The following is a 12556-nucleotide window of genomic DNA, read 5'->3' as shown; positions in this document are numbered from 1 at the left end:
ACACAGTTGGCTAGCCCCTGCATGTGCCTCTGGGTCATGTCATCTGACTGAAAATGAGAGGCCTGGGTAATTAGAGGAAAGCTTGCAAGACTTTAATAGATGGCACAAATCCATAGGTTTTTAAAAAAAAATTTTTTTTTTTGGAAATAAGGATGATAATGGAGAGTCTGATGAGGGAACTTCAGGATGACCTGACCCCAGGAACAGCATGCTGGGGGCTCATACTGTCATTACCCTGACTATGGTTGTCTTGAAAAGAACTTTGCCAGCAGGAAGCAGGCAGCAATTTGGGAGCCTAGAAATACGGGGTGTCTAATTTTGTATCCAAGAGCTTCAGGAAAGTAAATGCAGAATGAGCAATTGCCTTCCCACTCCCCCAGTGGACACAATCAAGGGTCTGGAAAATATTGGCCCCTAGCAATCCCTGCTGAGGAGTCTCTGTTGCTTTTGTAACTGTATCTTTAGGTCAGGGCAAAGTTTTTTTTCCCCCTCTACACATTAAAGGCCATTCAATCATTTCATTCCAGCTATCACAATTCACTGCCTTTGTGAAAGTTGGTCACCCTTGGGTGCTAGCTAGCCAGGGATCACAGATGTGCATACATATACTCATAAAATGCTTATACACAATATGTTTACATGTATACATTTTCATGTGCAGATATATGCACATGTATGTTATGCATATTCACACACGCACATATGTACACATACTCAGAGATATATGGAACATGTGTGCATTTGTGTATACACACATACCTATACATACATACATACATACATACATACATACATACATACATACATACATACATACAGGTATGTATTTGTTCTGGTGTTTAGAGTATAGCAAAGCCTGCCAATGGAAGTCAGAGGAGGGACAGAGCAAAGAGATACAAATTAAGGGGGGAAAGGAATTTTATAGCTAACATTTGAAACAAACAGAACCTAGAGGATATTCTTTGCCCATGCCCTGATCTCTCAATATCATGATATCTCTCTGAAACCACTTCCATTTCTATTCTACACTCCTGTTTTAACTGATTCATTAAATTTCTCATTGAAGTTAATAAGAGCTCTGCCAATGACTCGAGTGAGGTGATGTGAACCAAGGGAAGAAAGCCTTTTATGAGCTGGTTCTCCTGCCATATGAACTCAACTATTTTCTCTGACTTTGCCTTAAAGTGGTGGTGTCACCTTTTATCTTTTTCTGGGGCTTTTTCCTCCAATGGAAAGTACAGCATAATTTACTATTAATTAAAATTAAAATAGATTTTTAAATTAAAATTAATTTTTAAAACTGATGAAAAGAAATTCTGATTTTCTTATCTATACACAAATACCCCCATTTCTTTTTTTAAGGGTTGTTGGGGGATTCATTTACTTTTTAAAAAATTAATAAAGTATTTTATTTTTTTTCCCATTACATGTAAAGATAGTTCTCAACTTTTGTTTATACAAGCTTTCCAATTTCAGATTTTTCTCCCTCTCTCCCCCCCTCCCCTAGACAGCAGGTAATCTGATATAGGTTATATATATATATATGTGTGTGTGTGTGTGTATGTATATATATATATATATATATATATATATACACATAATAACATTGAACATATTTTTGCATTAGTCATGTTATAAGAGAAAAATCAGAGCAATGACAAAAAACCTCAAAATAGAAAAACAACAGCACCAAAAACAAAAGAAATAGTATGGTTCATTCAGCATCTATACCCCACAGTTGTTTTTTTTTTTTTCCTGGATTTGGAGATCCTCTTCTATCATGAGTTCCCTGGCTGGAACTCTTCTGTACCATTGCATTGGTGAGAAGAATATAGTCCATCACAGTAGATCAACACTCGATGTTGATGATACTGTGTACAATGTTCTTCTGGTTCTGCTCATCTCACTCTCATCAGCCCACGCAAGACCCTCCAGGTTTCTCTGAACTCCTCCTGATCATCGTTTCTTACAGCACAATAGTATTCCATTGTATTCATATGCCACAACTTGTCCAGCCATTCCCCAATTGATGGGCATTCCCTCAACTTCCAATTCCTTGCCACCACATAAAGAGCAGCTATAAATATTTTTGTACATGTGGGTCCCTTTCCCCTTTCCATGATTTCTTTGGGAAAAAGACCCCAAAGTGGTATTTCTAGGTCAAAGAATACTCCCATTTCTAAATTTAAAACTTAAGATCATACATTTAGAGTTGAAAGGGACCTTAGAGGTTATCTAGTCCAGTCTTCCTATTTTATAAAGAAATGGAAAGCTAGAGAGGCTAAGTGACTTATCCAAAGTCACACAACTTGTAAGAGCCAGTGCTGGGATTTGAACCCAGGTCAGCTAACTGCAGATCCAATTCTTTTAGTGGAAGTTAGGTGGAACAGGGCATAGAATGCTAAACCTAGAGTTAAGAAGATCTGACTTCAGATATAGCCTCAGACACTTACTAGTTGTCTGTGGGCAAGTCACTAAAAAAAAAAAAAAATCTCAGCCTGCCTCAGTTTCTCTCTCTGTAAAATGGGGATAATAGCACCTGGGCTTGTTGTAAAAATAAAATGAAATGTTGTAAACTTGTTATTTATAAATATACATGTTGTATATTTGTAAAGAGTGATGTGAACCTTAAATTGCTATGTAAATGCTAGCTATAGTTATTATTATTAGCTATTATTTTCTATTACACCATCCTGCCTCATTATTGTAGAGTTTGTTTCTCTAATAACTTTTCTCCTCCACTTCACTATGTTAGTTTAGTATTTTCACCTGTGTGTGGTTATGCTGGCCTCCTATCTGGCTGTATTAATGTTTTTCAACCAGTGCTTCTCTTGATCCAGAAGACTTACCACATTTGAGGCTTATCTTAGAGTTTTAGCTCCATAATGTTTTGAAGGTTTTCTGTTTGCCCAGATAAGACTCCCAGGTCATTCTTCAGCCATCAGTCCCATTGCCTAGCCCTGCACAGGGCAAGTCCTCTGGCTACTAAGACTATACTTAACATAATCAACTTTCTGAGCTGATTTGCAGATCTAGGTCTGACTTGTGTGAAACTCCATCATTGTTTAGAACTTGTCTCTAAGCTATCACTTAGATCACTGTGAGACATTGCTCTAAGGTACCACCTTGCTATTGTTTCTCAAGCACCTTATACTCTTCCTCCTGCCTTTTCATTTATAAATGCAAGGTTATTGGTTTTCTCTGCTATACTGGGCCTTTTGGTGGAAAGGACAATCTTAGTCTAGCAATGCCAATGAGAAAAGTGATTTCAGCATTAAACTTATATCTTTGTGCAGTAATAAGATTCTAAATTATTTTTATCTATTTGAACTTTTGTTTGACAAAGGAGTTGATGTTTATTTCAGAATTTCTTATTTATTTAGTCTAAGTATTTTCTCATAAATGAGACTTGCTCTACAAACCTGGTACCTGATGTGAGACTACATTCATCTTTCCATCTTTCATGCAGACAATCAAGTTCTCCTCCTCCTATCAGAAGGCAACCTACCTGGAGCCGGTCATCACTGGTATGTAGAACATCGTCATTATCAAGTCATCTCACTGATGGAGTCAGAAGTTGAACTTGGTTTGAACTTCACTAGTGATGGTTTCATTAGTATGGGGAACTCCCACTGAGCAAACTCTGTCAGTTCAAATCAGCAACTATTTCCAATTTTTTCATCAAAGCTGGTGGATGCTTGGTATATACTGTGACATGGTCCAGCTTTCCTTTCTTTTTTCAAAAAAGAAGACAATTGTCCATTTTGTCACAATATGCCCAAGATCCATGCCTATCATTTCCTTTTAGATCTACATCAAGATTCACTTCCTTGGGGGCAGCTAGGTGGCACAGTGGATAAAGCCCCGGCCCTGAATTCAGGAGTACCTGAGTTCAAATCCAGCCTCAGACACTTGATACTTTCTAGCTATGTGACCTTGGGCAAGTCACTTAACCCCTCATTGCCTTGAAAAAAAAAAGATTCACTTCCTTCAAGAAATCCAACTAATCCCATCCCAATATGAATAGCCTGTATTTCTTCAAACATATATATATATATATATATAGTTTATATTGCATTTTCATTCTCTTACTTTACAATGCTTTGACATTCTTTTTTTGTTTTATAGATGTGGACCATGGACCCTCACTAAGTTCTATAAAAACTGGGAGTGGTGTCCTTTTTTTCTAACTCTGCCTTCTCCCCACTGCAATTGAATAAATGTCTTTTGAATGAATAAATAAATGAATTAAATATGTTAGATTGCTAGTTGGGATAGTAGGTATGTTGTTCTTTGTCCTTTCTTCTCAAAGAGGATCATGACAGATGTCATGACTTGCAGTGAATTGGATTTAAGTGAGGAAGGACTGTGCAAAGTCATCAACCTCACTCTCCTCCTGAGCCATCTGGATCCAGTGGCAAGAAACATTACCAGGATGACTGGAGATAGCTCTAGATGTTTGAGGCAATTGGGGTTAATTGACTTGCCCAGTGTCACACAGATAGTAAGTGTCTGAGGTGAGATTTGAAATCAGGTTCTCCCAACTTCAGGGCCAGTGCTCTATCCACTGTGCCACCTAGCTGTCCAGGATAGTAGATATAAAACAGAATGATATGTGTTTCTCTATGGATAGTTTGCAATTTTATTTGCAAAATTATTTATTGCTTCTCCCCTAACCCCACGGTACTTTATGCTCCTTTTATCTATACTTACCTTTAAAAAAAAATTGTTCCCCTTGACACTAGGATAAGGGAATGACATTCTGATTACTGCAGATTCATTCTGCTCTATGTTGTGAGATTACAAATTCTCATGAAAACTAAAACATCTAGCTACTGCAGCATTAGATCTGGCCTTGTCAGTGTTTTCTAGATACAAAATACTAGAAAACAGTGGTAGACTTTGTTTTAGATCTGCCATTTGATTTTCTTAGAGTTTATAGTCTTGTTTATTTTAGGTCAAGGCTATATTTTTATAAGTTTGTGTTGCCTGCCCCCTTCCCCCACACATGGTCTATTGTAAATAAAACGTGATTTTGTTTGATGAGTCATGCATATTCATCAAGGCATTATTAGTTAAAATAGTTTGCTTAAGGGAATTACATTGTTATACACTTTTGTACTTTTAGCTTTGTAAAAGACACTTCTGATTTTAGTAATTACTTAGTATCCAGATGAGCAAAGTGCTCTAATAGGCACTGTTTTAAATAGTGTAGTTCACGACCCCTTTTTTCCCAAGAAATTTTATATATCTATATAAAATAGGTGTACGTAACCTTTTACTGTTGCCAAATTTTTTTGCGACCCCCACATTCAGGGATGTAACTCCATATGTGGTTGCGACTCATAATTTAAGATGCTTTGGTATAGACATTGCTTCCACCTTTTGTTGTTGTTCAGTCATGTCCAACTCTTCGTGAACCCATTTGGAATTTTCTTGGCAAAGATACTATGGTGGTTTGCCATTTCCTTCTCCAGCTCATTTTACAGATGAAGAAACTGAGGCAAACAGGGTTAAGGGGCTTTCCCCAGAGCCACACAACTAATAAGTATCTGAAGCTAGATTTGAACTCATGAAAATCAGTTTTCCTGACTCCAAGCCCATTGCTCTATTCGCTGTGCCACCTAGCTGTGCTTGCCTTTAGTAACTTAAAAACCTGGACTATCACTTTAAACTTGTCACCTGGATTGCCATTAGATATAAAATATTGCACTGTTTAAAAAAAATTCTCTCCTTTTTTGTTGTTGTTTTCCTTTTTCCTTTTATTACAATCTCAGTGTTGAATCAGTGAGATCATTTCCCAACAAAGGTCTATGAAGCACCACAGGAGGCCAAATAACTATTCTATCCCTTGTTCTGATCTGATATTTAGATTTATTTATAAAGAAGTTAAGAGCCTTTCCTATTTGATCCTGACAACATAAGCCTACAGGAAACATGATTCACAGCTTCCCCTTTCTCATGTCTGTTGACTTGTAACATTTCACTGATAGGAATGAAAGCAAGAGCAAGTGCATTTCCCTATTGTGTCTGCTATCATTAAGTAGGGTTGCTGTTATCTCACTTTTAGGTCATAAGATCATTGGATCTAGAGCTGGAAGGGACCTAAGAGATCATTTAGTTCCAAACTCTTACTTTGCAGATGAGAAAACAGCCTACTAGAAGGATGAGGTTCCTTATCCAAGGTCACACAGGGCAGAGCTGGGCTAGGAATTCTAGGCCCTCTGACTCTAAAGCTACAATCTTTCCACTCTACAATGATATTTCTCAAACAGAGAATATAAGAGGAAAGTAAGACCCATATATACATAAAGTAACTTGCCCAAAGCCACACAGGTAGCAAGGAACAGATCTGAGATTCAAACTGAAGTCCTATCATTCTGAGTCCTGTTTTATCTGCTACACCTTATATTCATTCTAGCCCAGTACAGACCCCTGCTCACTATTTGAAAATAAGACACATCTCATGCACTATTTTCGTAGAAACAAGTTAAAAGCTGAATCACTCTTTCTAAAGATTCAGAAAAATGCTTTTTGAGCTTTTAGTTCCCAGACCAGCCAGTGATATTTATGAATAAGTAGCACTGCTAATAACAAATCTTTGCTGCTCTCATCTACTTTATTTCCCAGTATGTGTACTTTAATTTCTTTTTAAAAATCATTTTCCATTCTTTATTTCCTTTCCTCTCATTTCTTTTCTATTTTCCTTGCCTTCACTTTTTTTCCTTTTCTTCATTGAATGCTCACCACCTCAATTTTTTTGCTTTTTAAAAACAAAAGAAGCAAGGAAATGGTAGTCAGTTTCTATTTTTAGCTCCAATGCTGGGCACATATGGCATGAGAAATGCCAGAAAAATGTGGTGTGGTGTCTCTTGATTTGGGTTTTTTCAGATTTCCTAGTTCCTGCTGCTTTCTAAAGGCAATAACCATTTTAAGAATGCCAATAAAATTACTGTTTAAAATTATTATATAGAGTTATAGGGTTTTTTGGAACTAGAAGGAGCTTAGAAATCATTTAACCTAACACTTTAACTTTATAGATGAAATGCCTAGGACCCCCAAGAGTTGAAAAGCAAAATAAATTTCTTCATTGTCCATGTCCTCATACATACACATATACACACATATACGTATATATGCAGTGCATATATGTATATATACATACACACATATATGTATGTATGTGTATGTATACCTATGCCTCATTATGGACTTCAAGTCCTTCACCTTTATGTCTGAAGGTCTCACCATCTACTATTGACCAAAGATAATAATACCTTTTATTATATACTCATTTGTATCCTCTTTTTCCTGGTTCACAGAATAGGAGAGAAATGGAAGCATTGATAGGCAGCAGTAGGGTCAAAGGGTGGGCAAGGGCAAAAAAAGAGCAAAAGTAGTAGCCAGGGGCAGAATTCATTTACGAACCCTGGGTGATGGAGTTGACCATGTATCTTAATTGTTTTTTCTAAAATAGATAATTTTCATTTACTGAGATTCTTTTTGTGTTTTATGTTCTTTGTTTCAGCCAAGACAACAGCCATATATCTTGCCTCCCATGCATGTCCAATGTGGAGAACACTACACTGAAACTCACACTTCCCAAGGTATTTCTGGCTTATGATTTTGTAGTCTAAATGGGGAAAAAAGTATAAGAAATTATAGAATATAAAAAAAAGTATGAATATATTTGTTTTAACTCTGCCTTATTAAGTGGAAGGATCAGGAGAAATTGTGTCACATTGAAAAGAGTTGCAAATTTGGAGTACGAAAACTTGGATTCAAATCCTGGCTCTTGTACTTACTTAGCTCTATGGCCCTAGGCAAATTAAATAACCCTCAATTTCCTCATCTATCAAATGAGAGGATTGGATTAAATAGTTCATGAGGTCTCGTCCATCTTAGCATCTATATTCATATGATCTGCAATTTTATTAGTATGTAGGGACTTCCACTATAGGAAAGTTCACTTCTAGCTCTGCAGATTACAAGCCTTTTGTGAATTATTGGGCAAATCCTAGGGAGTTGTCTGAATCACATAAGGGATAACTTGAGTTTCCCAGGATCATTCAACTTGTCATTGGCAGAGGTGGAATTTGTACCTAGGTCTTCCTGATGTCAGGGGCCACATTCTGTCATCCAAGCCATATTACCTATATTATAAATGGTCGGTCTTTGTTATTCAGGAGATCATGGGTTCATAAAGTTAGATTTGAATAGGACTTTAGAGGCCAACAAATCTAACTCCCTTATTTTATAGATGAGGAAGGAACCTGAGGTCTAGAGCTTTCCCAATATTACACAGATAGTAAATAGCAGTGATTTTGATTATGAAAGAGATAGCATTTTGTCACCCTCTTAAATGATGTTCAACAGCAAACTCAAGGTGGTATTTCTCTCTCTCCTCACAATACACACACACACACACACACACACACACACATATACACATACATACACATACACACATATGCCCCCAAAAGAAGTAATTTAGATCATAGATATAGGTGTTTAACTTTGAGGGTCTATACTGAGGGACAGGAATTAAAATCCTAACAATTGACTTTATAGACACACATGTATATATGAAGAAATATTGTCTTGAGTTTGCTGTTAATCATTATCTGATAAGGAAACAAAATACAAAGCTGGGACAGTATCAGAGAGCTACTTTAAAAAAATAATGACTTTTATTTCAATGAACTTGTATAACCTCATACCATATCACTGTGGAAATGTATAATTCCTCTCAGAGCCTAATTTTTAGCTGTTGCTTTCAGCCTTTCCTAGCACCAGTCACATCCAGAGATAAATTAATTTGTTTGGACTACAATTTATTCAAGGGAAAACCAATCACATGGTAAAGGTGCTAATACGCTATAAAATAGTCAGAAAGAAAGAGTGGGGAAAAGAGAGACTTAGACTATAGATTCAGTAGACAGTCAGCTTCTGAATAATCAAAAGCTGACTATATTAAAATACTTTTCATAGTTCAGAGCCCTAAAATTCTGTAAACTAATAATGTTCCAGACTGTTTAAAAGGGACGTACAAGAGTTAATAGGTTTATAATGGAATTCCAAAAGCTACTTAAGATACTTCACTGGAGTGGATTCTCCATCCAAGAGTTCTCTCTGATTCTCTGATTTCCTAGGTATCTTGTCTGTGTCCTTACCAACCATCTCTTATGAGCCCACTGTTTTCATAGATAACATACCCAGTGATTTGGTCAGTAATTGATTGTTCTCTGTTCCTTCATACCACTTACTCATGACATCTGGTATGGTGTCTATCATTTAAAAAATGATTTTTTTTCCTCTCATATGTGAGTTTGCTTTTAAGTTTGTATCTTTGCTTAGGTTACTTTATAGTATTGTTCCCATTCTAAAGGGGAAGGGCCTAAAAAGGGATTTTAATTCCAATTGCTCAGTGTAGGTGATCAAAGTTAGATAGCTATATCTATTATCTAAATTACTTCATTATTTTTTAGTATTTTGATACCCACTTTGCATTCCCTTGCACTCCTGGGGCACTGCCCTTGTAGCTAGAAAAGATAAGCAACTTATAGAAAACTCCAACATAAAACTTACCCCAAAAGTTTTTGCTTCATAATGTTTTAAAGGTTTTCCCATTTTAGACCTCTCAGCAGCCAATTGTCTAGGCCTGCACAAGGCAAGTCTTTTAGCTCCTAAGCCCATACATGGTCCTGAGGTTGTGCTTCAGTGCCCAACTTTCTAAGCCAGTTGCATCCTAGAGGTTAGCCAAGGGAACTGAGTCTGAATTTCAGTATTTTTCCTTGATTAGGATCATGTTTTGCTTTTCATTTAGAGTGTTTTATAATTTTCTTTCTTAAAATTATCTTTACCAGGATAACAGCAATTAAAAAAATATTTGGCATATAGCTCAGGATTTGGGGTTTTATTTGTTTATTTACTTATCTCCTTCTATGAGAGCATGTCCAGGTGAATGAGAAGATTGCATAGTTGAATGGATGTTAGTCTGGAAAATTCACATGTCTTAGTTAACCTTTACTCTAGACAGCATTTTCCATGGGAATGAAGAAGCCTTCTACTGCAGATCCCAGACCAGCTTGGACCGGTGTGCAATGGATTTAAGTTACTTAAATGGTACTGTTACAAATGGCAGTGTTTGTAGTGCCCATAGTGGGAACTCCCTCAATTGCTCCCAGAACTTCATCCAGGCTTCTCCAGTGTCATCCAATCTCAGCATCCCAGGGAGTGACATCATGCGGGCTGACTATATCCCTAGCCACCGACACAGCGCAATCATTGTCCCATCGTACCGACCAACTCCTGATTATGAAACAGTGATGCGGCAGATGAAGAGGGGAGTTATGCCTGTGGACAGTCAGAGCCAATCTCTTAGGAATCTCAACATCGGTAACACTCATGCTTACAATCAGCCAGAGGACCTGGTTTACAGTCAGCCCGAGATAAGGGAGAGACACCCTTATACTGTTCCTTATGTGCCTCACGGAGGGTACAACAAACCTGTCGGCCGGGCTGACCAGATCAAACCAAGTAGTAAGACTGTGCACGGTAAGAAGGTACCCAGTGCCATATCCCATACAGTGAGCACTCCGGAGCTGGCCAACATGCAACTGCAAAATAACCACAGTTACAACACAGCTCATATGCTCAAGAACTATCTCTTCAGGCCACCACCCCCCTACCCTCGGCCCCGCCCTGCCACCAGCACGCCAGATCTCGCCAGCCACCGACACAGATATGTCAGTGGTAGCAGCCCCGATCTGGTCACACGGAAGGTCCAGTTGTCAGTGAAGACTTTCCAAGAGGACAGCTCACCGGTGGTACACCAGTCACTCCAAGAGGTCAGCGAGCCCCTGACGGCCAACAAGCGCCATGGCAATGTAAATAAGCGCCACAGCCTCGAAGTGATCAGCAACATGGTGCGGGGCATTGAAGCTATGGCCCTGAAGACACTGAATGCCCCAATACCCCGTCGTAATACCCTTCGTGAGCAGGTGCAACAAGAGGAGGTGCCGATGAGCCACGATGCCCAGCAGCAGCTCCCCCACTTCCATCACAAGAAGACCTCCTCTGATGCCACAATGCTAATCCATAGTAGTGAGAGTGAAGAGGAAGAAGAGACTCCCGAAGCAGTCCCCCACATCCCTGCACTCCGTGAGAATGTGAGGTACAGTGCCCAGTTGCAAGCTGCTTTGGCCCGTATCCCTAACAAACCACCCCCTGAGTATCCAGGACCAAGAAAGAGTATCAGCAATGGAGCCTTGAGACAAGATCCAGTGAACATCTCTTCAGTCATTGCAAGAACCAGGGTCATGAGGCCAGGACCCCCTAAAGCCATTAGCGTATCTCGACCTGACCAGCTCACGATCAATGGGTCCTCTCTTGGACCGTCAATCTCAGAACCAGACCTCACAAGTGTAAAGGAACGGGTAAAGAAAGAACCGGTGAAGGAGAGACCAGTTTCTGAAATGTTTTCTCTAGAGGACAGCATTATAGAGAGAGAAATGATGATCAGAGTAAGTAGCCTTCTCTCCCAGGTTACTGTTCTTTTGTCCTCTCCACCTTAGCGTGCCTCCCCATTTCTTTCTATCTGCAGAGGCAATCTGAAAACGCAGCTCCTCCAAAACTAGAGGCAAAAGAGGGCTCATTCAGGAAATGCTTTAGAGGTTTCTAGAAAAATTGGAGCAAAATTTAAAAATGTAAAAAGTATCTGTTAAGATCCACATTTCAACAACTTTAGTCACTTTGTATACCACCTTCCTCCCACAACCACATGTTCCCCAATTCTAGGATTGTATAATGTGTTTTTGAGGGGAAATATTGGTGTTGGTAGGGTTAATACCTTTTGCCCACACTACTCTTACCCATCTTTTCTAAATAATAGTTTTTGAAAAGAAAACTTTTTTTTTCCATGCACACACATATATAAGCAGATGAATGCATAAATTTCACCTTTCTGTATTGGCTGTCGTATTTGAATGCTTGATACATCTGGCCTCACTTTTATATTGTGTTTTTGTAGTCATATGAAAAACACAAGAATGCCGTAATGCTGAGAAGGATGAGCAGTTTCCCATCAACAGAGTCAAGCATCCTCTCATTTTAACAGTTTAGTCTGTTTTGCTGCTAGTGATATTTCATATCCATATGTGTGCACGAGCCATCTACGTACCATTTTATATTAGACATGAATAATTTGTGGTCAAACGATGCTTCGTGGGCAGTAGTGTTCAGAGTGGTCGGGAGGGATGTATCTCTGGTACAATGAGGTAGATGCCTTCCTTACTTATTTTGAAAATCACTGATAATAAGGTTGTTGCTTTAAATATGTATATGCATACACACATACATATATATTTAAATATTAAATATTTTACATTTTAATTTCAATTAATTTATATATATATAATATACGTATATATGTATGTGTGTACACACACACAAAAATCATTAGTGCTTAATATTCTGGGAAATTTTTATTCTCCATTTGAGAAATAAATTTATTTTTAACTAATCCAACTAAGATTGGTTTCTGTTTTTAATTTTA

At 38.1% G+C, this 12556-nt stretch overlaps 1 protein-coding gene across 1 annotated transcript in view; it reads left to right on the top strand.

Annotated features, from left to right (window-relative positions):
• The window catches only part of PTPN14 (protein tyrosine phosphatase non-receptor type 14), a 253978-nt gene that overhangs the window by 197476 nt on the left and 43946 nt on the right, over nt 1-12556 (top strand). Inside the window, exons 12-14 of the mRNA XM_043963036.1 lie at nt 3470-3527; nt 7529-7607; nt 10036-11525. Coding sequence (XP_043818971.1) covers nt 3470-3527; nt 7529-7607; nt 10036-11525 — 1627 coding nt within the window. The remainder of the gene's footprint in view (nt 1-3469; nt 3528-7528; nt 7608-10035; nt 11526-12556) is intronic.

The sequence above is a fragment of the Dromiciops gliroides genome, chromosome 4 (assembly GCF_019393635.1).
Source record: "Dromiciops gliroides isolate mDroGli1 chromosome 4, mDroGli1.pri, whole genome shotgun sequence".
NCBI lineage: Eukaryota > Metazoa > Chordata > Mammalia > Microbiotheria > Microbiotheriidae > Dromiciops > Dromiciops gliroides.
This window is presented reverse-complemented; position numbering and strand designations above follow the sequence as displayed.